Source organism: Mytilus californianus, unplaced genomic scaffold (assembly GCF_021869535.1).
Source record: "Mytilus californianus isolate M0D057914Y unplaced genomic scaffold, xbMytCali1.0.p SCAF_4, whole genome shotgun sequence".
NCBI lineage: Eukaryota > Metazoa > Mollusca > Bivalvia > Mytilida > Mytilidae > Mytilus > Mytilus californianus.
Window position 1 is genome coordinate 37324231 of NW_026262690.1, and position 21602 is coordinate 37345832.

At 31.9% G+C, this 21602-nt stretch overlaps 1 protein-coding gene and 1 long non-coding RNA gene across 8 annotated transcripts in view; one reads left to right on the forward strand and one right to left on the reverse strand.

The window, feature by feature from the left end:
• The window catches only part of LOC127698259 (disks large homolog 1-like), a 428947-nt gene that overhangs the window by 20620 nt on the left and 386725 nt on the right, over nucleotides 1-21602 (reverse strand). For all 7 annotated transcript variants that reach the window (XM_052201636.1, XM_052201638.1, XM_052201635.1 and 4 more), the window contains 3 exons: nucleotides 4866-5022; nucleotides 2995-3097; nucleotides 1739-1841 (listed from right to left, as the gene is read on the reverse strand). In XM_052201636.1, coding sequence (XP_052057596.1) covers nucleotides 1739-1841; nucleotides 2995-3097; nucleotides 4866-5022 — 363 coding nt within the window. The remainder of the gene's footprint in view (nucleotides 1-1738; nucleotides 1842-2994; nucleotides 3098-4865; nucleotides 5023-21602) is intronic.
• Nucleotides 3866-21602, forward strand: part of LOC127698312 (uncharacterized) — a 45904-nt gene continuing 28167 nt past the window's right edge. Inside the window, exon 1 of the long non-coding RNA XR_007980783.1 lies at nucleotides 3866-4350. This is a non-coding gene — a long non-coding RNA (uncharacterized LOC127698312). The remainder of the gene's footprint in view (nucleotides 4351-21602) is intronic.

The window sequence follows — 21602 nt, forward strand, 5'->3', positions numbered from 1 at the left end:
CTTAACCTTGTTCACTGGTCCATGAAATGAGGTCAAGGTCAAATGAAAATTGTCTGACGGGCAAGAGGACCTTGCAAGGTATGCACATACTAAATATAGTTATCCTATTACTCATAATAAGAAAGAAATTAACATTACAACAAATGTTGACTTTTTTTTCAAGAAGTCACTGAACCATGAAAATGAGGTCAAGGACAATGGACATGACAGACGAAAACTTCGTAACATAAGGCATCTATATACAAAGTATGAAGCATCCAGGTCTTCTAGCTTCTAAAATATAAAGCTTTTAAGAAGTTAGCTAACGCTGCCGCCACCGCCGGATCACTACCCCTATGTCGAGCTTTCTGCGACAAAAGTCGCAGGCTTGACAAAAACTGGGCATGTGCATAGAAAAATGTTGTGTGAAACTATTTTTTCAATCTCCACATTAAAACAACAACTATCCCAGAACTCTCCTACTATCATGAACAGTTTTGTACAATACATTTCAAAGTATGGCAGCTTATTAATGTATTCAAGAAGATATGATTTAAGAAACACTTAGAACCATGGAGATGACAATTCACAGTTTTTCCTGTTATGCTCAGAAATCTTTATTAAACAGAAGAAGTGATTTTCTATAACACCCATGTAGTTGCATTGGGTTTTTTTTAATTCAGATTCTGTCTCATTGACTTGTATCCACATTTCCTTTTTTGGTACAATTCTGATAGAATGCATTGATCACTTTAAACAAAGGAAGATAATAAAATAGCTGGAAGCTATATGCATTTAAAATTAGATTTAGGTCGGCCATGTAATGGATGTGCCATTGATCTATTTCAAAGAATTTTTGAGGCATTTATACTGTATAGTGGGGCAGAGATTCAATGTATGTATTACAGAATATCATTTTCCACTAAAGCAGTGTATATTTTACTACACAAAATACACATTTTCAATCATATTCATGATCATACTGATCAACTCATCAACTATCAATATATTAAAAACAAAATATGAAATGTCTCAAAAAGAAATCACAAGTCTTAGCCAAGACTTGACAGAACTAGAACAGAGTGTTGCAGGTATGGATTTGCAAATTCAATCTAATGAAAAAGAAAAACTAGAAACTGGATTTCAATAACTTCTATAAACAGGTTGCTCTATAGTAAAAGTAAATTATTATGCATTTCTTTACTTTCTTATGCAGACAATATTTTGGACCTTCTGTCAGTATTTGTCTGCATCAATTGATACAATTATTAAAATCATTCATGTCATCTCTGATCCAATATTGTTGTACTAGATGTGTTTTCAGAGTATTTAATAACCAAGTTTAACCCTACCAAGTCTGAAGCTTTGTCAATGGTACTGCTTTTCTGTTCTTGTCCAATAACAGAATTTACCAGTTAACTTTCAGTTTTCTTTAGTCTTGTGCTGCTTTCTTACCTTCTTTAGACTATTTAATTTCAAGCTCTATTATTGTATGGACAAGCACTCATTGTTAAAGACTTTCTGTTACCTTCACATGTTTAATTTTTGGTATTCATGGTTTGTTAAGCACTGTCTCAAAGACTTTAATAAAGTTTGTAGCTTTCGCTGATGTTTAGAGATATATGATTAAGCTTTCGCCCCTTATTTTATTCAAATTTTCTTTTGTGTCATATACTGCAGTGACATTATATTATAATGCATCAATGAGAGAAACATTTATACTGCTAAATGTGTAAGATATACAACTTTTCTTATTTACCTGACAAACAGTGTTCTTTTTTGAGTTGTTCGTAAGCTACCAGTACTTGTGTTCATCATCTGTTCCCGTAAATCTTGTATCTTAGCTTCAAATCTGTTATATTCTGAAGAAAAACACTTTTTGTCAATCTACAACTTATACAACAAATTAAGTAATTTAATGATTCCCTCCAGAATATCTCCGTACATTTCATACCTTTCAGAAAAGTGCCTACGACTAAATTGTTTCATTTGTGATCAAGGAGATTCTTGTTGAAACAAAGGTTTGGTGATCTTATCATGCTGATAATTTTTCCTTTTCAAAGTTTCTATTTATCTATTATAGTTTTCAAGATAGTAGGCAAAAAAGGCAAAAAATGTAAAAAATTATCAATATATGGCAACAAATCCCAAACCATTCGATTGAAGATTTCAGCCATTATGACTCATTTGCAGATTTTGTCTTGCTGATCATTTGTGCTATTTAAAGTTTTTATCTATCTACTACAGTTTTCAAGTTAAAAGACAAGAATAGGAAAAATCGACATTAAAAGGGTAATAACTTCATTAAATAGTCGATTTTGATTATATTATTTGTAGATCTTGTCTTGCTGATTATTTTTGCTACATAATTTTTTTTATCTATCTATTATAGCTTTTATGATATAAGGCAAAATCGCAAAAAATTGGTAAATAAACTGTTGACACAGAGATATTTCTCGGCTGTCTGCAAATAATTCAGAAAAAAGACAATCTGATGGACAACAACATTGCTTATTAATTCACAATCGATGGACGATGATCTTGTGGGCAGGCCCTAGAAATGGTCGACAAACTGAGAAGTACTGATAGTAATGCAACTTCATATTAAATATCAATGATCTATCACAAGAAGTCCCTATCAAACTAACTTAAGCAGAAAACTTTACATTGAAAATTGCTAGTTAATTCAAAGTTGCTTGACCATGACCTAGGGGGCAGGGCCTCGAAATAGTCATCAAACTGATATGTACTGATAGTAATGCAACTTTATATAAAATGTCAATGATCTATCACAAGTAGTTCCTATCAAACTAACATAAGAAGAAAACTTAACAATTGTTGACGCCACCACCGCTTTTCCGCAACAGACGAGACAAAAACTGGTCAATAAAATAAATACTTGTCAGAACCACTCAATTATTAAGATATATGATTTTTTTTTTGTTCAACGCAAAAAGATTATGGATCAAATCACATGGCCATTTTTTCCACTCCTGCAGCCTATAGAATACCTACCCTCTGGTCTGTATTGTATTTCTAACACCACAGTGTCTCCTGCAGCTTTTAATATACCTGCTGCCTCTTCATGTGTACACATACTTATGTTTTCACCATTAACCTAAAATAATTAAATTCTAATAAGTTATGAATAATAAAAGGAGATGTAAATTATTGGACAATGAGATAGTAACCCTACAACAGAAAACCAAAAGACATCTGTAGGGCAACATGCAGTCTTGAACAAATAGAATGGTGTCTACACAATGTCAATCTCTACATTGTCTAGATTCATAAAAGTTGTTAATAAATGAAACAGAAACCAACAAAGTTCTGCTATAAACTCCAAATCACAAAAAATCATTAACATATGACATAAAACAACTACTGACAGATTTCCAGACTTCAGACAGGCAGACAAATTTGTGGGGGCGTTAACCTACTTTTTATGATTTAAAAATTCACTCTACTAGTTCGATTATCCCATTTGTAGTATTGGTTTCGAAGCTGGGAACACCTTTTCAGCATCAAGCTGCAGACCAAACTCTGAAGTCACTCTGTTCATAGTATTAGAGAAAATAAAATGCTACGCTGGGGCGCAGCTTGATACGACTGCAGAGGTCGAACCCTGAACAGTTGGGGCAAGTATGGACACAACATTTAAGCTTGATACAGCACTGAATTTGGATTGTAATTAAATATTTGACACAGCATAGGTTTCTGACACAGAATGAATGTGGTCTAAGAACTTAAAAATTTTTAATTTACCTATTCAAACCATATCATTATTATTTGCTTTTATATATAAATCAGTAATAACCAATTTAAAATGGAAAATTTTAAAGAAAAAAAAGGAAAAAAGAAATCCACCCCCCCCCCAATTTTTTTAACCCCCTTATGATTCATCCCCCCCAAACTCAATCCCAGCCTTCCCTTTGAGGTATGGTACCTTGCAGAGTACAATTTCAGAGAGATCCATACACTTGAACACAAGTTATTGTCCTGAAACTAGAAAAATGCTTGTTTTTTTGCCCCTTTATGGCCCCTAATTCCTATAATTTGGAGGCAATTACCCCCAAAATCAATCCCAGCCTTCCCTTTGTGGTATGGTACCTTGCAGTACAATTTCAGAGATATCCATACACTTGAACACGTTATTGTCTGGAAACTAGGAAAATGCTTATTTTTGGCCCCTTATTCCTAAATGTTTTGGGCAATTACCCCCAAACTCAATTACAGCTTTCCCTTTGTGACATGGAACCTTGTAGTACAATTTCATAAAGATCCATACACTTACACACAAGTTATTGTCATGAAACTAGAAAAATGCTTGTTTTTTGCCCCTTTTTGGCCCCTAATTCCTAAAATTTGGAGGTAATTACCCCCAAAATCAATCCCAGCATTCCCTTTGTGATATGGAACCTTGTGGTACAATGTCAGAGAGATCCATACACTTACACACAAGTTATTGTCATGAAACTAGAAAAATGCTTGTTTTTTGCCCCTAATTCCTAAAATTTGAAGGCAATTACCCCCAAAATCAATCCCAGCATTCCTTTTTTATATGGAACCTTGTAGTACAATGTCAGAGAGATCCATACACTAACACACAAGTTATGTCTGGAAGTTACAAAAATGCTTATTTTTGGCCCCTTATTCCTGAACTGTTGGTACCATAACCCCCAAAATCAATCCCCACCTTCCTTTTGTGGTATTGAACCTTTTGGTAAAATTTCATAGAGATCCATTCACTTAAACTAAAGTTAGAGTGCGAAAACCAATGTGTCTTCGGACGACGACGACGCCAACGTCATACCAATATACGACCACAAAATTTTTTTTGCGGTCGTATAAAAAGATGCTACACCATATAAGTACATGTAACTTACTGTAAGAATCTGGTCACCTCTACGGAGTTCTCCACACAGATCTGCAGGTCCACCAGCCAGTATAAATGATATAAATATTCCCTCCCCATTCTCTCCTCCTACTATATTAAAACCTAGACCTGTTGATCCTTTCTTTAATTTTACTCTTCTAGGCTCCCTGAAATAATAAAATTAGTTTAAATGAAATAGGTTTTAAAGCAAAACAAATCTTAAGCTTTATGTTATCTTGAATTAAATAAGGACCTCAAATGTTTAAAAAACACAACTGCAAAATAGCAACTTAATTACTGGTAGTTTCAAATAAAGAAACAAAAAAAGAAAAGCTCAAGTTCAATTCCTTCCTGTGTCAAGAACACAAAAAGTTCTAAGGAATAATTGTTTCTAAAAAATCTGATGGAAAATATTTGAAATGACATTGATTTTAAATTGCTTGAACTTTAGCTGTTTTGACATTTTTCCAAGTCACAGGGCAGGTTTTTGTACATGATTGTCAATAATAACAATAACATTATCTGTAAAAATTACTTTTTTGTAAAATCATTGAACCAGCTTTGGATGCTAACTTTTTTATAGGTTATAATCTTATTTACAAGAAAGGTCTATTCAAATAAAGTCATTACCTCATACAAAAACAAAAACAACTTAATATACAAATACATGAGCAAAGTACCACTTTGGTTGGTAAAGAGTAAACACAATTTAGAAGCTTCTTCCTTTCCATGGTCAGTAATATCAATTTCTGTCACCATAATATTTTGTTATGAAAACACAAGCAGTAATAAGTATCAGCTAATAAGATGTCAATTTTCTCAGTCAACATATCTATTGATCTTACAAGATCTTATTTCTATAGTCAGGACATTCTTTTTATGGAAATGCCCTAACATTGACTTTCAAATCCTCTCATCTTTGATCTGCCCATAGTTTCAACCTTGATATATTGACTGGATAGAAGCTAGTAATATTTGATTGACTTAAAAGAACAGGGCCATACAGTCACTATTGCAAACTAGAGGCTCTCAAGAGCCTGTGTCGCTCACCTGTATCTACTGATGATTTGGAAATCATGTAAAATAAGGTTAAAATTATAATTAATAGTATTAGATATTAGATATTATAATGATATCTAAGATAATAATAAAAAACTGCAAAATTTCTGTAAAATAACTAACTCAGGGGCAGCAACCCAACAATGGGTTGTCGGATTCATCTGAAAATTTCAGGGCAGATAAATCTAAATCTGATGAACATTTTTGCCACCTGTCAGATTGGCTCTAAATGCTTTAGTTTCAGAGATATAAACCAAAAACAGCATTACCCCTATCTTCTATTTTAAACCATGTCGGCCATGATGGTTGGAAGGCAGGGTCATCGGACAAATTTTTTAAACTAGATACCCTAATAATGATTATGGCCAAGTATGGTTAAATTTGTCTCAGAAGTTTCTAAGAAGAAGATTTTTGTAAAAGATTACAAAAATTTACGAAAAATTGTTAAAAATTGACTATAAAGGGCAATAACTCCTAAAGGGGTTGACTGACAATTTTGGTCATGACAACTTATTTGTAGATCTTACTTTGCTGAACATTATTGCTTTTTACAGTTTATCTCTATCTATAATAAAATTCAAGATAATAACCAAAAACTGCAAAATTTCCTTAAAATTACCAATTCAGGGGCAGCAACCCAACAACGGGTTGTCAGATTTGTCTGAAAATTTCTGGGCAGATAGATCTTGACCTGATAATCAGTTATACCCACGTCAGATTTCCTCTAAATGCTTTGGTTTCAGAGATATAAGCCAAAATCTACATTTCACCCCTATGTTCTATTTATAGCCATGCCGGCCATCTTGGTTGGTTGGTAGGGTTATCGGACACATTTTTTAAACTAGATACCCTAATGAAGGTTGTGGCCAAGTTTGGTTAAATTGGCCCAGTGGTTTCAGAGGAAAAGATTTTTGTAAAAGCTAACGACGACGGAGGACGACGACGGACGCCAAGTGATGAGAAAAGCTCACTTGGCCCTTTGGGCTGGGTGAGCTAAAAATATAATTCTGTTAACTCAAAGTTTTAAATACATGGTATGAGCTTCTTTTTAAAAATTTTAACATATTATAATGCAACAAAAATTGCAAATCATAATTTGATTTCTTTGATTTGCAATCTTAGTACATTTTAAGGTTTAAAATTTTAAATATTTATAATGTTCTAAAATTCAAATCAAAGTATGTCTACATCTATTACATAATACAACTTGCTGAAGGTTAGTTACATGAATCATATAAAGTTATACAACAATAAACCCATTAAATTGTTATTGACTATTTAAATATGAACATTTTAGAAAAAAAATCTAAGTAACTGTGGAAAACCTAGATGATGTAACAAGATAATTTAATGGACTATTACAATCTGTATGTACATAAAAGCCCCCCTCATCTTCCAGGCTTTGGTAATATTTTTTTAAATACCGTGAAATAGGTATCATATTAATACTGGGAAGTTGATAATTATTTAAAAATGTCAAATATAATTTATTTAATCATTTTCCAAACAATAAACCAATTATGATACATGTACTAGTGTAAAATTACCTCCCAATTTGGGTAGTATTACAAAATTTGACATTTAATACACCACAGAAATGTAATGTAAGAAAAATAAAATCATAGTTATTTTTAAGGAATTTACTTATATATTCTTTTATTCAGGTAGATTAAGTGCCTTCTGCATTTTGCATTGTAAAATAGAAGAAGGAAACAATTTGCATACCGGTAGATATTTAATGAACTATGCAAATTTTTGGAGAGGAATTCATTTCATTTGTCAGACTTTTCATCTGAAATAATGATTTATCTTTTGACTTCTACTGTTTTACAAAAACAGAATAATTGTTGCTTGATTCAATATTTTTCAACTTAGCCATTTAAGGGGACATAACTCAGACCATTTAACTTTTATTAAAGGATATACAGTAAATCAAATTACAGAGAAACTTTTCTAAACCAAATTTTGTATAAGCTGAAAAAATGTCTAAACCAAACATGTTCTCAATATGATTTCAGTCATATCAAATGTTATGCGTTGTGAGCCTGATTAAACTGAACATCTGCCAAAACCGAACAAAGTCTTAAGTCCTGAAGATGTTTGGTTTAGACAGGTTTCACTGTATTTTGTCTTGTATCCAGCAAACTAGTCACATGACCCAATTTTCAATTTTATAGTTTTTTTTTTTCTATTCACACAAACTTGATTTTTCCATATATAATCTGTACAAAATCTGACAATTTTGCCCAACCTGTAGCTAAACAAAAAGCTCTGTGACTCATACTTATGTATATTTTTGAAAAAAAGCACCATATAAACTTTAATTGGCGAAGTATTATTCTATTATTTTAATTTAGATTCCCCACCTTCATTAATGGACTTACCTGCTATCCATATTCTAATTATTTCATTATTCATTTCTTCAAATAAGAGAAAACAAAACTGGATACACCATTTATCAACCATATGTGTTTTGTTGGCATTGTTCTTCAAATTTGTCCTTATTTTTATATAAAACTATGAAGGATATGCTTTATATATCTATTATATATGTTTTTTTTTTATCCCTTTCTAATTCCTTTACCACATAATACCTTTGGCACACCTCTGCATTAATAGATAGACTTAACAGAAAGATTGTTTTCAGTAAGCTCAAGGGAACACTTGCACTCAAACAATTGTCAAGTACCAATGATAATGATAAAAGACAATTATAAAATAACAAATTCTTCAATTATTCACAATTTTTTTGTTCATACTGAATGCAAACCTAAGAATTTTCTCAGTGGTTTACACAAATGACATTACAGACTACAGGCACTTTCGTAAATAATACATTGTCTATTGATTACTGGAAAATAAGTAAGAAAAGATGACAGTAGGCTGGCAGCTTAGATAATATTATATAATAATGACAATCTAAGGAATTACTTTCTTACAAAGGTCTTGTCTATTATGCCATGATTTCATGTCTCTTCTCTTCATGCAATCAGCAAAATATAGATAACAGTTTATTTGTGACCCACCATTTCAGCAATGTCCTTTCACATACCACTGTTGAATGCATTTGTATGCTCCAGATGTATTGTAGAGTTCCAGATGTAATGTAGAGCTCAAGATGTAATGTAGAGCTTTAGATGTATTGTAGAGCTCCAGATGTAGTGTAGAGCACCTGATGTATTGTAGAGCTCCAGATGTATTGTAGAGCTCCAGATGTACTGTAGATCTCCAGATGTACTGTAGAGCTCCAGATGTAATGTAGAGCTCCAGATGTATTGTAGAGCTCCAGATATACTGTAGAGCTCCAGATGTACTGTAGATCTCCAGATTTAATGTAGAGCTCCAGATGTACTGTAGTGCTCCAGATGTACTGTAGCGCTCCAGATGTTCTGTGGATTTCTTGATGTCCTGTAGAGCTCCTGATGTCCTGTAGAGCTTCAGATGTATTGTAGAGCTCCAGGTGTACTGTAGAGCTCCAGATGTACTGTAGAGCTCAAGGTGTACTGTAGAGCTCCAGATGTACTGTAGAGATCCAAATGTACTGTAAAGCTCCAGATGTACTGTAGAGCTTCCAATGTCCTGTACAGTTCCAGATGTACTGTAGAGCTTTAGATATATTATAGAGCTCCAGATGTACTGTAGAGCTCCAGATGTATTGTAGAGCTCCAAATGTACTGTAGAGGTTCAGATAAAAGACTGTCCAATCAAGAAAATTGTCTCACAGTAACTTCAGTTGAGGCCTGGCCCTCTCTTCGTAACTCTGTGATTGTATAAATTTACTCATGACACTCTCTGGTAATGATACAGGATACCCCAACTAATCCTTAATGGATTTTAAAGTTCTGATAGGATCTAATATTGTCAGCTGATGTGTTATAAACATTGGATATTTTCATATTGTAACACTGGACGCATAATCAGATATTGCAAATTCTAGGGTATTACAGGTGAATTTCAATGCACAGGTTTTGACTCTTTCTGATCTCTTGATACCACTTCCTGTTTTTGTGGTTGTTGTTTGTTCATTGTTGTCTCTCTATTTACATCTTCAATATTATTTGTGTACAAGTCTGTCAGGTTGTGTCTTTCTAGTAATATTGTGGGGAGAGAATGACTCAACATAAAAAAGAAAACTGTGTATGGATATTTACCACTTGTAGATACCAGTTTTTTCAGCAGTCTAACAATGAAAAAGGCATTTGTTTCCAAGTGGAAGATTTACATATGGAATAATACAACTCCTGTCAAATTATTCTTTTCTGACATATCCCAAGTGAACATTAAATGCTAACTGTTTGTGATATATATCATAAATGCTTTTTACTGGTCTCTAGTGTCATCCACAATATTTTATGGGTCCCTTGTCAGATTTCTAGTTTTTGCCTCAGCACAAACACACGATAATATTATTGATCAGAAAAGACTAAATTGTAACAATAAATTCTGTTGTACTAGTATTTACAAATGATTTTTTTTTTATCATATCCTTTATTCAATTAAGTTAACATATAAAAACAATAAAACTTCCTTTTGATAATTTCAAAAAGTGATAAGTTCATGTCCGCATAGAAAATTATTAATACATCAACAAAACCACATTCTTAATCAAAGCACTTAAATATGTTTTAGGACCAACAAACTTTTAATTGTATGTAAACAATATTACTGCTTATATAAAAATAAGGAGATGTGGTATGATTGCTGATGAGAAAACTATTCACCCAAGTTCAAATGAAGTGGATGTAAGCAATTATAGGCAATCGTATGGCCTTCAACAACGAAAAAAACCCATACCGTATAGTCGGTTATAAAAGGCCCTGACATGAAAAATATGAAACAATTCAATTGAGAAAATTAACGGCCTTATTTATAACAAAACTATTTACGAAAAAAATAATATGACCAACATGAACCAACAACAACCACTGAACTACAGGCTCCTGACTTGGGACAGGCACATATAGAATGTGGCGAAGTTAAACATGTTTGTGAGCACTCAACCCTTCCCCTAACACATTACAAACCCTATCTTCACGGCTATTGCTTATATACCACGATCCATACATAAATTGCTCTTTTGTCAAAGCTCAGTTTTAAGTGTAGTTGTTACTAATTCACTTTTTCAAACCATGCACATTTTCAAAACTTAAAGTGACATGTTAATGTTGCAATGCTTTTACAAAAATTATATCAGTATCAAAGTGTCTTTTCATTGTTTTTTGTTTTCTTTTTTGTCTTCAACTAATGGTTTTTTATTGCCCCTGAAGTATCTTCTACCTCTTTTCATAGACAGATTCAATTAAAATATCTGGTAGATTTTCTCAAAAGCGTTCCTCTAATAAAATTGAGACTGGTAACAGGGAATGCGTCAAAGAGAAAACAGCCCAAGGCCATCAAAGCTTTTTTGTGTACTAAGCTTACTCGTGTTCATTGTTCTGGACTGTTATAAGTTAAAAGCTGGCACTGCCAATTGATGCTCCCTGAACTGTTCAATCATGAAATTTTACAAGTTTCATTCCAAACATTATTTTTCTATTTTTAGTAACAGTGACCATACCATTGACTTATTACTGGTAACCCCAAAATTGGACGATATCTTCCCCTCCTCTATATGTACCATCTGTATAAGTTTTGTTTTTTTCAAATCTAGCAAGGAGTTCTCAAATTATGATCTGGGAACAATGTTTCAGATACACTGACAGACTGACAAAGCAACAACTATATGCTTCTGAAATTTTTTTAAGCGCATAATAATGTTACCAGTATCATTTTATTTAGGTACATTTAAGTCTAAGTTTTTGGTCCATGTATTGTCAGTTTAATATATAAAATTATCAGGGATGGGAACCTGTTCCATAAATGAAGTAACTCAATTAATTTACCATCCATTTATGGTGATATTGTACCAATCTAAAGGAAAGTAATCTGAATAAATTGTACATAGATATAAGAAGATGTGGTATGAGTGCCGATGAAACAACTCTCCATCCAAGTCAAAATTTATAAAAGTAAACCATTATAGGTCAAAGTACGGTCTTCAACACTGAGCCTTGGCTGACACTGAACAGCAAGCTATAAAGGGCCCCAAAAATTGCTAGTGTAAAACCATCCAAACGGGAAAACCAATTCTTTTTTAATTTTATTCAGAAAGTGAAACCAATGACCCATTCATACTGAAAACAGAATTGATCTTTTATATGCCAGTAATGAACTTTTCAGAATTCTCTGAGAAAGAACAAATAAATAAATGTGGATAGTGTCCACATGTGGACACAGATGATGCCTCGCTTGCATATCATATAGTTATAAAGGGACATAACTGAAGAACGGTAAAAGTGACGCTACCCAAATTTGAACTTGATCTGAGTTTAATCAGTGGAAGTCAAAATTAAACATTGCATTGTATAAAGCATTGATTGTAGTTGATTCAACTATTTTTCCATTTATAAAGGGACATAACTCTAGAACAGTTAAAGTGACGCCACCAAAATTCAAACTCGATCTGTGTTTTGTGGTAATAAGCATTGCGTATAAGTTTCATAACATTTGGTTGAGGCAAACTAAAATTAGAAAACGGAAACAAAAAATTCAGCAATTTTTCCATTTATAGAGGGACATAACTCTAGAACGGTAAAAGTGATGCCACCAAAATTCAAACTTGATCAGTGTTTTGTGGTAATAAGCATTGTGTATAAGTTTCATAACATTTGGTTGAGGTAAACTAAAGTTAGAGAACGGAAACAAAAAATTCAGCAATTTTTCCAATTTTTCCATTTGTAAAGGGGCATAACTCTAGAAAGGTAAAAGTGACGCCACCTAAATTCAAACTTGATCTGTGTTTTGTGGTAATTAGTATTGTGTATAAGTTTCATAACATTTGGTTGAAGCAAACTAAAGTTAGAGAACGGAAATGATAAATTCAGCAATTTTTCCATTTGTAAAGGGGCATAACTCTAGAGCGGTAAAAGGGACGCCACCAAAATTCAAGCTTGATCTGTGTTTTGTGGTAATAAGCATTGTGTATAAGTTTCATAACATTTGGTTGAGGCAAACTAAAGTTAGAGAACGGAAACCAATTTTGGGACGTACGTACGTACAGACGGACAAGGGTAAAACTTAATGCACCCTCCGCTACGGCTAAAAATCTGCACTTCCATTTTAATACAAATGAAAGTAATTATTATAATAAGGGTGAATAACTGGGTCCCATACTATCAAGGTCCAAAGAAACTGGAATTGATCTTTGAATGATAAATTGTATTATGGAATATTGTCACATTATCATTTTAAATACAAATTTTGATCTGATAAACTTGAAATGTATCAGTTGCAGTTCACTATAGATATGGTTGTCATAACAGCAAGGTTAGTACAAAACCAATATAAATCAAAGGACTAAAACGATACAAAATGTTGTGGTAAACAAAATGACCAAATAAAAATGCTACAAACAAAAGTTATAAATATTCTTACAACTTTGTGAAAATGGTTAGTTATACAAGAACTTACTGACCCTGATGTGACTAACATCAATAAACAATAGTTCTTCCTGTATTGATTTACAAGTATTTAAAGAATTTACCACAAATTGATTTATACATTAATAAATTTTCTATTACAAAATTTTGTATATTAAATAAAATGAGTTCAGCTTCAATTTCTTTTTTGTTGCTGCTTTTCACATACAACCTATACATTTATAAGTTTCTCAGTTTCATAAATTTCAAATTGATTATATCTCTGGAATTATAATTGCTATATGTATCATTTAAAGATATTCAGATTCAGTTCAATTTTTTAAATTCTTTTATAAACAATTAGTATGAATATATAAGATTTTTTAATCCAAGTTGAGTATTTAGTACAGCATTTTTGTCAGCAATTAAAAAAATGTTGGCTGCTTTGTCAGCTAGTACAAATATAAAACACTCTCATAGAGTATTTAATTTGATTTTTTCAGTCCAGATACAGGGCTGCCAAGTCTCACAGAATTAGTGTGAGACTCACGCATTTTCATGCTTATTTGGCGGCATTTTCCTTTGATCTATTGTTTTTTCTCTTTGATTTTTACAATTTTGGCAAAATTTCATGCATTTGCTTCATGAAAACTTGGCAGTACTGCAAATATCATTTTCAATATACCAGTACATACCTAAATTTTATCAAAGCTACTTTTAAAATGTTTTATACAACAAGCATTCTGAGAGTATTGCATGGCAATACATAGTCCCCTTCCGGGTAAAAATTCATTTTACTGGAACAAAATGCTAACTTGTTCTATAACTTGTCATGGTGTAAACAAAAAGTAAATATCATGTCCATATCTTCCAGTGTGGAAAACTGATTATATGAGTGAAAAAAACATTAGATATGATTAAAAGTTCTCTAAAATTAGATATGCTGTAAAACAGTGTATATCTATTTTCAAATTATAATCAAATATAATTAATAGTTCCAAATATTTTTTCTTTCATTTGTCACAAACTAATATAGATTTGTAACTTATCTATAACATGTCAACAACTTTTATCTACACAATGAAATGTATTGAAATATATACATTAATAAAAATAGATTATTATCTAATTAAAGGATTTCTCTTCATAATTTTTTTTTTATATATATAGCATTCAGAAAATTAGTTTATACTAAATAACAAACAAACCTGCCAAAAAAATTCTTCAAATAATTTAACAAAGAATGTCTTTTAAAAAATGAGTTATCTCCCTTTGTACAGAAATATGGTTTAACATAGTACTCTAACATTAGATATGGTCCAGAGTTATGGTCCATAACTCTAGACTAAATCATCAGACCGGAACAAAATTCGAACTTGATATATAACTTGTCATGATAAGACTATATACCAAATATCAAATCAATATCTTCAAGAACGAAGAAAAAAAGTGTGGAAAGCTGATTTGCCAGACTGACGGATGGACAGACGGACGGAGTGCAAACCTAAAGTCCCCTTCGACTTCGTTGGTAGGGGACTAATAATCAACTTTCTCTGTTATGAACCAATATTTATTTACAGTATAAAGAAATGAAGACTTGATATCTTTACAACATTCTTAACAGATAATTATAGTACATCAAAAATGTTTTGATAGACATGTAATAAAATACATTTAGTTGTAAAAATGGCAATAAGTAACTTACATTGTCAAGATCTCCATAGACAATTCATGAATTGAGACCATATAACATAAAACTAAAGGAGTAAGTAGAGTCTTGTTTAATCTACATAACACTGATAGGATATAAAAGTAATATTTTCTAAATGAAATAGCAGGATTTCCTATAAAGATTGTTGAAAACCAAATATGGTATTCCCAATAGGTCTTTCAGCCTGTAAAATCTTCATTATACTGATCCTAGATTACAAGGTGTAACCAAATTAATATTTCATGCATCACTACAACTTGTAAATCACATTGACACACTTGAACAGAACTTCTTGATTAAATAATATCATATATAGCAAGTATACAGAACTACCTACGGTATAAGGGTCATGTATTTCTTATTTATAATCATTTTTTATATCATCAGTATTCTTGAACAGGTTCACATCAACCATGTCCGCCTCTTAAAAAAATATATTTTCAATAAAACAGATTTTGTTACTAATACATTTTATACTGTAAGACATTTAGTCCTTGTAGTGATAGCTGTTTCAAAACTGTCGGTCATTTGAAAATTCTTTTGATGTCCATGAACATACTAAGACATTTCTCATGTTACTAAAAGTATACAATTACCATCAGTATGAAAACACAAAGAGATGTTACAAGATCTTGAAGCTCCATTGAACAAGTATTAATCACCTGGCTAATAATGTTGCTTAAAATGCCATCATGTATACAGTACTACAATACAGAACTTCGGAATTGGAAACAAACTTGTATATCTTTCATCACATAAGTTGTCAATCTCCTAAAATCTTGATCACCTAAACAATTGTCAATCATATTTCTATACCATCTTAAGAACCACGGCTACTTAAAAAGTTAACCAAAAAGACGGTTGGCAATCTATTACACAAACTACTCAGCCACATAGGCAGTTGTCAAACAGTCACCAAGTAATAGATCCCAACATTCACAGAGACAGTTGACAATTGGCCAATCAGCCACACAGGCAGCTGTCAAACAGTCACCAAGTTATAAATCCCAACGCTCACAGAGACAGTTGACAATTGGCCATTTAGCCATGCATACAGTTGTTACCCAGTCACAGACAGTTGTAGATCCAAATCATTCACTGAGACAGCTGTCAACCAGTCACCAAGTTATAGATCCCAACATTCATAGGGACAGTTGATAATAGGCCACTCAGCCACACATGCAGTTGTCAACCAGTCTCCAAGTTATAGGTCCCAACATTCACAGAGACAGTTGACAGCATGCCATTCAGCCACACAGGCAGTTGTCAACCAGTCTCCAAGTTACAGGTCCCAACATTCACAGACAGTTGACAATTGGCCATTCAGCCACACATGCAGCTGTCAACCAGTTAATAAGTTATAGAACCCAACAGTCACCGAGACCAATTCAACATTGGTCCAGGTAAACCATAAGTTATTACCTCTTAGTCCTCAAAATAACATCTTGACCAACCAGTGATGTACTAAAAAATAACTTAATAACATTTCAAGATCTGTCCATTAGCTTACAAAAAAGTTGCCAAACACTTAACTAAAACATCTGATCTCAAGAAAATCTAACATAGACAACTGCCAACCATGGAAACTGAAATAAGATTTGAAGACCTCTCTAAGACAGGGCAATCACAAACATACAATAGAAATAAGAAGATATGGTATGAGTGCCAATGAGACAAATCTCCATCCAAGTCACAATGTGTAAAAAGTAAACAATTATAGGTCAAAGTACAGCCTTCAACAAGGAGCCTTGGCTCACACTCCCTAATAATCTTCACCAGCTTCCTGATTCCTACACTGCTAACGCTGTTTTAAAATAAGCAGCTATCAAAGTTCTATGATGCCAAATCAGCTGTAAAACTCGCTACCATAAATGCCACTTGGTTTTCAAATTCCTTGATACATGTATAATATGCAGTATTTCAAATAATACACATGATTTTAAACAGGTCTACTTACTAATAAGCAAACTTAAACTCTATTCCATTGGGCAACCAAAACAAACTTTTCTAGAAGCAATTTACCGCCCTTTCTATTACGAACTAAGTCCTAATTTCACTTTAAGATCTTTTAACTCTACTATGTGAACAAATCAAAAATTGTATTTTTAAAAATTGCTTACTATATAAGGAAACTGAACTAAATATCACAAAGGCATTGAATTTGAATGTTTGCTATTAGAAAGACAAAACAACAGAAAACGAAATGAAATTGGTAAAAATGGAAATATCAAGGAAGGAAGGCAGAAATGATAAAAACTTATTTCACACTTGGTATAAAATGCTCAAAGTATTCCTTCTTTCAAGTGAACAAGAAGTAGAAGAAAATATATAAAAAATACATAAAATTTAAACAACACACAAACATATTGAGAACTAAAAACCCCAAATCAACTCCCAGTGAATAAATCTACACTTATTCTTCCTTCATGGTCAAATAAACATGTATATCCAAATCTACCCACAATATTGACAATATATTGGAAGTTTTTTTCTTATTCATGACCATACAATTTTAAATTCAAATTTGTCTATTCTATTTATAGTTCACAATTAACCCTTTATTATAAATGGATATAATACAATACCCCCATTCTAAAAGTTTCAATGCACATAAAATCTTTTTGTTTGTGATGCAGCATCTGATCATAGCGCAATAAATTAGTCAATAAATATGCATGCTGTAATCCATGCTTCTCTGAACTCTTCCTTGTACCTTTGTCCAATTAGAATATCTTACCTGGGTATATGGGGATCGTAGTAGTAGGGCTCCTTTTTCTTTAACATTATACGTTTTTCAATAATATCAAATTTCCAGGTAAATCACAGTTCCATTTGTCTTTTAGTCCACCATTTTGTATTCATTAATAAATATTCCAACTTGCATTTAACCTCAGTTAAGATCTTACCACACAAACATTCAAACACACTACATACGATATTCACTGCATATTCAAACAGTTTTCTGATTCATTTTCTTAGCAGTAGTATTTATGGTAAAATACAGATAGATTAAAACGTTGACATGACCTGAGGTGGATTATCCAGATGAAGACGGAAATGAATTAAACCGTCACATTTAATGAAGGTCACATCTTTTAAGCAGATCAGGAAATAATCATAAATTAATTGTTTTGAAACAACTATTAAAAATTCACAAAATTCATGTATAACAATCCACGTTTGAACAAGCCGATCGATAACTTACTAAAGATATTCATAGGCAAACACAACACAAACACCCAAGTTTTAAATTCAAAAGGGGGTCCATTAAGGAGAAATGAATAATCCCAATTATGGGAGAAAATATTAAACACCCTGAGGCAAAAGAAAGTCAATAACTATCTCACTGGACTATGATTTACACTGTCTATTGTAAATTTGTTATCTGCCTTAAGAGGTCCAATATGATTAATGGATAAAAGTTGTTGATATATCACCTGATAAATTAAGCTGGATTTACTTAGGACTTATAAGTGACAAAGAAATGACTTTAAGGAGAAAATGTCATTCAATTTTCCCCTCTCCTGTTATCATTATGACATAATATGTTTTATAATATATCAATCTTACATTTAATTGTTGGGACATGTAAATTATATTAATTTTTTATACTAATAGTATGAATATTATTATAGATCTTTAAAATTAGAAAGTTTATTGTAGTGTCCTAAAAGTTCATTGATATTCATAGATTATATAAATATATAATTTAACTGTTGAAATTAAAATGACAACTATGTAAGATGGATAGACATATATATAGCTTTCCTTTAATCTTTTTCCCATTAATAATTTGTGTAATCAAATTCTTCAATTAATACTTAATTATTTTTTTTTATTATAAAAGTATTGAAATTCGATGAGAGTATGCATTTTACTTCAGAAGCATTTTTCTTATGACTGTATATGACAAAATGTTGCAAACAGGACCTAATAATAATTAAATATGAAAGATCATAAAAAACACAACTATCATGACTATGGCTTCAACTATTTTATGTTACACTATGAATCTGACATTTACAAATAGGATTGACATCCTTTTCTTTTTAAAAATACAAGTTGTGCTTTGACAAATTACTAATTTTACCAAACTTAGTCTAAATTTACTATGTGCATAGCACTATATTTCACAATAAACTGCTTCGCTGAGCGCATCTGAATACGCCCGCAGAGGTCCAACCCTGAACAGTTGGGGCAAAAATGGACACAATATTCAAGCTTGATACAGGTCTGAATAATTTGGATTGAAATTAAAATATTTGACATATTATAGGTTTCTGAATAAATGTAGTCAAAGAACTTGAAATTGGTTATATGAATTGAATTTTATTCAATTAAAGATTTCTTGCTGTTGTGCAATACACTGTGCTATCGCGCAATGCTTAGTAAATCTGTTGTCAGACTATAAACAAATAAAATCTTATAACTCGGAAACCTAAATTCGAAAATTTATAAAAATCAAAAGGGAGCTTACAAAAATAGATATAAACAATTTACCATAGTTTCATAAAAAATGCTGAAAGCATTTTTGAGTTATTGTCCGAAAACGGGAAAATCCCCCTTTTTGTAATAAATAAAACCCCATAAATCAGAAACGTATAGTCTAAAATTTATAAAAATCATAAGGGAGCTCATGTCGATAGAAATAAACAATTCATCAAAGTTTCTTGAAAATTGGTGAAATTGTTTTTTAATTATTGTCCGAAAACTGGAAAATCCCCCCTTTTTTAATGAATAAAACCCCAAAACTCGGAAACGGTAAAAATCCGAAATTTATAAAAAACGAAAGGGAGCTCATGTCAATAGATATAAACAATTCACAAAAGTTTCATGCAAATTGGTGAAATTGTTTTAGAGTTATTGTCCGAAAACTGGAAAATCCCCCCTTTTTTAATGAATAAAACCCCAAAACTCGGAAACAGTACATCCGAAATTTATAAGAAACGAAAGGGAGCTCACGTCAATAGATATAAACAATTCACCAAAGTTTCATGCATATTGGTTATAGCGTTTTTGAATTAATGTCCAACATGTTGATGACGGACGGACGGACGCAAAGACAAACGGACAGATGGTCAACGGTATACCATAATACCTCCCGTAAACGGGCGTATAAAAATGAGGCTGCTGTATGAAATCTTTTTAGAAGTACGGAGGCTGATATTTTAATGAGTCATGATTTAATTATCAACTAATATGGTGTTTTGGTCATGCTTCCTATTTTAATGAGTCATGATTTAATTATCAAATAATATGGTGTTTTGGTCATGCTTCTAGTGACCATGAGCAATCCTAGATATCAGGTGATGTAGTATTTTTTTCTGCTTAAATTTGTTTTGGTCAATACAGACCTGACACAACCTGGTTGTGTTCTATATAGTTTGATTTTTAGTATCTATTTTCCTTACACTCATAGATATAATAGTCTAAGGTTATATTTTTAGCTGTATCTTTTTCCTGTCCACTCAATAGATATAATAGTCTAAGGTTATATTTTTAACTGTATCTTTTTCTTGTCCACTCATATATATAATAGTCTAAGGTTATATTTTTAACTGTATCTTTTTTCTGTCCACTCATAGATATAATAGTCTAAGGTTATATTTCTAACTGTATCTTTTTTCAGTCCACTCATAGATATAAAGGTTATATTTCTAACTGTATCTTTTTTCTGTTCACTCATAGATTTAATAGTCTAAGGTTAAATATTTAACTGTATCTTTTTTCTGTCCACTCATAGATATAATAGTCTAAGGTTATATTTTTAACTGTATCGTTTTTCCGTCTACTCATAGATATAATAGTCTAAGGTTATATTTCTAACTGTATCTTTTTTCTGTTCACTCATAGATATAATAGTCTAAGGTTAAATATTTAACTGTATCTTTTTTCTATCCACTCATAGATATAATAGTCTAAGGTTCCATTTTTAACTGTATCTTTTTTCTATCCACTCATAGATATAATAGTCTAAGGTTACATTTTTAACTGTATCTTCTTTCTGTCCACTCATAGATAACTCACAACTATTAGAGCTGGCAAGACAGTGTTGACTCTTGTACATCACTGAAAACCTTATGGTGCTAACTTAACATTTTATTCTAGTTAAATTGTCTTGTAGGATTACTGATTTACTCAGGTTAATACAGTCAAACCTTGTTGGGTCGAAAACTTGGCTGAGTCAAACTAGTAGCAATTCTTATTTGTTCAATGCTTTAATGATGCTGATAAGGGAAGCCCTGCTGATTTAAAATCTCACTTAAATGGGGTATATTTTAATATCCCCTCTAAAAAAATATAACATATATTTTTACCCTGATGTGAGAAAATATATTCTAAGTTCCAAATACAGATTCAAACACATGTATTGAAAATTTGAAATCATATGATTTCATAAAGCATCAAAATTGATTTTCCTTAATTTGTTCTAGGTCAATCAATTTGTTTGTATAACAATGAGAATGGCATGTAAAACAAAGCATATTGTTTCTCAATACCTTTGATGTTTGACCAAGCA